We start from the raw sequence: 1,624 nt of genomic DNA, 5'->3' as shown, positions 1-1,624 counted from the left end.
ACCCCACCCCGCCCCGCCACGCCCTGCCACGCCCTTTGGGCGCCGAGCCGAGCCCCGCGGGGGTCCGGTGGGTCCGGCGGCGGGGCTGCGGCCCATGGCAGCGCCACCGCGGGCATGGGGGTCCTTCGGCGGGAGCCGGCCGGGCAAGCAGGGGCGAGAGTCGCTTGTTTCCTCTTGGCCGGGGCGCGGTGCTGCGCGGTGCTGCGCGGTGCTGCGCGGCGTGGGGTGGAAGGGTTGGGAGGGGGAGCGCTGGCGCGGCTGGCGCGGCTGGCGCGGCGCCCGTGTGGTGGGGGTAACGTACACAGAGCGGCGCTCGCCGGGCGGCCCGCGCCGCCGCGCCTCACAGCAGTGCCAGGGCCGAAGGCGCGCGGTCGGACGTGGTATCGGCGCGCTGAGCGTCGCGGTGAGCGTAGCGCGCGAGTCGAGTCCAAGTGCGCGGTGCGGTGCGCGGTCGCGGTGTTCAGTGTCGTGTTCGTGGTGTTGTAGTGCTCTGTGCTGTGCGGTGTGTGTCGGGGAGGGGAGTGTCCTGTGTGGTGCCCGGGGTGTAAGAAGGACTTGGACTTGTTGGTTGCAGATGTCCTCCTGGAGAGGGGCCTTGTGAGGCACGTCGGCGAGGAGGCCAGCATGGCCATGCAACATTGCCTCGGATCGCCGCAGCAGTTCTGCCTCCGCTGGAACAACTACCAAAGCAACCTGACGCACGTCTTCGACCAGCTGCTGCAGAATGAGTCCTTTGTGGACGTCACGCTGGCCTGCGAGGGCCACTCCGTCAAGGCGCACAAGATGGTGCTGTCGGCGTGCAGCCCCTACTTCCAGACTCTGTTCTTCGAGAACCCCTGCAAGCACCCCATCGTCATTCTCAAGGACATCCGCTGGCCCGAGCTCAAAGCCGTCGTCGAGTTCATGTACAAGGGCGAGATCAACGTGTCTCAGGAGCAGATTGGGCCGCTCCTGCAAGTGGCCGAGTCGCTCAAGATCCGCGGCCTGGCCGACGTGACCGGGGAGGACAGCGACGGCAACAAGTCGACGGTGCGGGAGCCGATCCGGGACTCTGGCGCCGGTCGCGACGCCCGCGACCCCCTACGGGAGCCGACGGGGAAGGAGTCGCCGGTGCGCGACGGCCCCCGGGACCGGGACGTGGTTCGGGACGCGGTCAAGGATGCGGTGCGCGACGCGACCCGGGACTCCGGGCGCGAGCGTGACCGGGAACGTGACCGTGATCGCGACCGCGACCTGGTGACGCGGGAACTCATCACCAGAGGCTCCCCGCGGGACGCGGGTGGCGCGCGGGATGGGAGTAGGGACCCGTCCAGGGAGCGGGAGTCCTCGAGTCGGCCCCCGAGCAGCCTGGGCAGCCACGACGCCCTGCCACTGTCGCTCCCCCTGGCACTGCCGCTGTCGTCGCCACTTTACCGACACAAGAAGCGGCGGCGTCCGTCCACGGAACGCTACAGCCCCGTCCACGGCGCCTCGTCACCGGAATCAGCCTCCGCCAACATGAACCACGCAACCAACAACGGCACCCCGATAGGCACCCCGGGCAGCCCCAGCCACGGACACGGACTCGGCGCCCCTGGCACTCCCGCCGGCGGGCTGGCGGGCGTGGGCGGGCTGGCCGAGCCCC

The 1,624-nt window shown here is 70.6% G+C and overlaps 1 protein-coding gene across 1 annotated transcript; it reads left to right on the top strand.

Moving 5' to 3' along the window:
• Nucleotides 1-334: 334 nt before the first annotated feature.
• On the top strand, nt 335-1,620 carry LOC113212719 (protein bric-a-brac 2; the record flags this gene model as incomplete). Its single annotated transcript, XM_052277159.1, has 1 exon — nt 335-1,620. A coding segment is annotated over exon 1 (996 nt), but the record flags the coding sequence as incomplete, so codon positions are not given.
• Nucleotides 1,621-1,624: the final 4 nt, after the last annotated feature.

The sequence above is a fragment of the Frankliniella occidentalis genome, unplaced genomic scaffold, assembly GCF_000697945.3.
Source record: "Frankliniella occidentalis isolate FOCC.00 unplaced genomic scaffold, Focc_3.1 Scaffold5931, whole genome shotgun sequence".
NCBI lineage: Eukaryota > Metazoa > Arthropoda > Insecta > Thysanoptera > Thripidae > Frankliniella > Frankliniella occidentalis.
The sequence above is the reverse complement of the archived record's forward strand: the minus strand, read 5'-3'. Positions and strand labels throughout refer to the sequence as shown.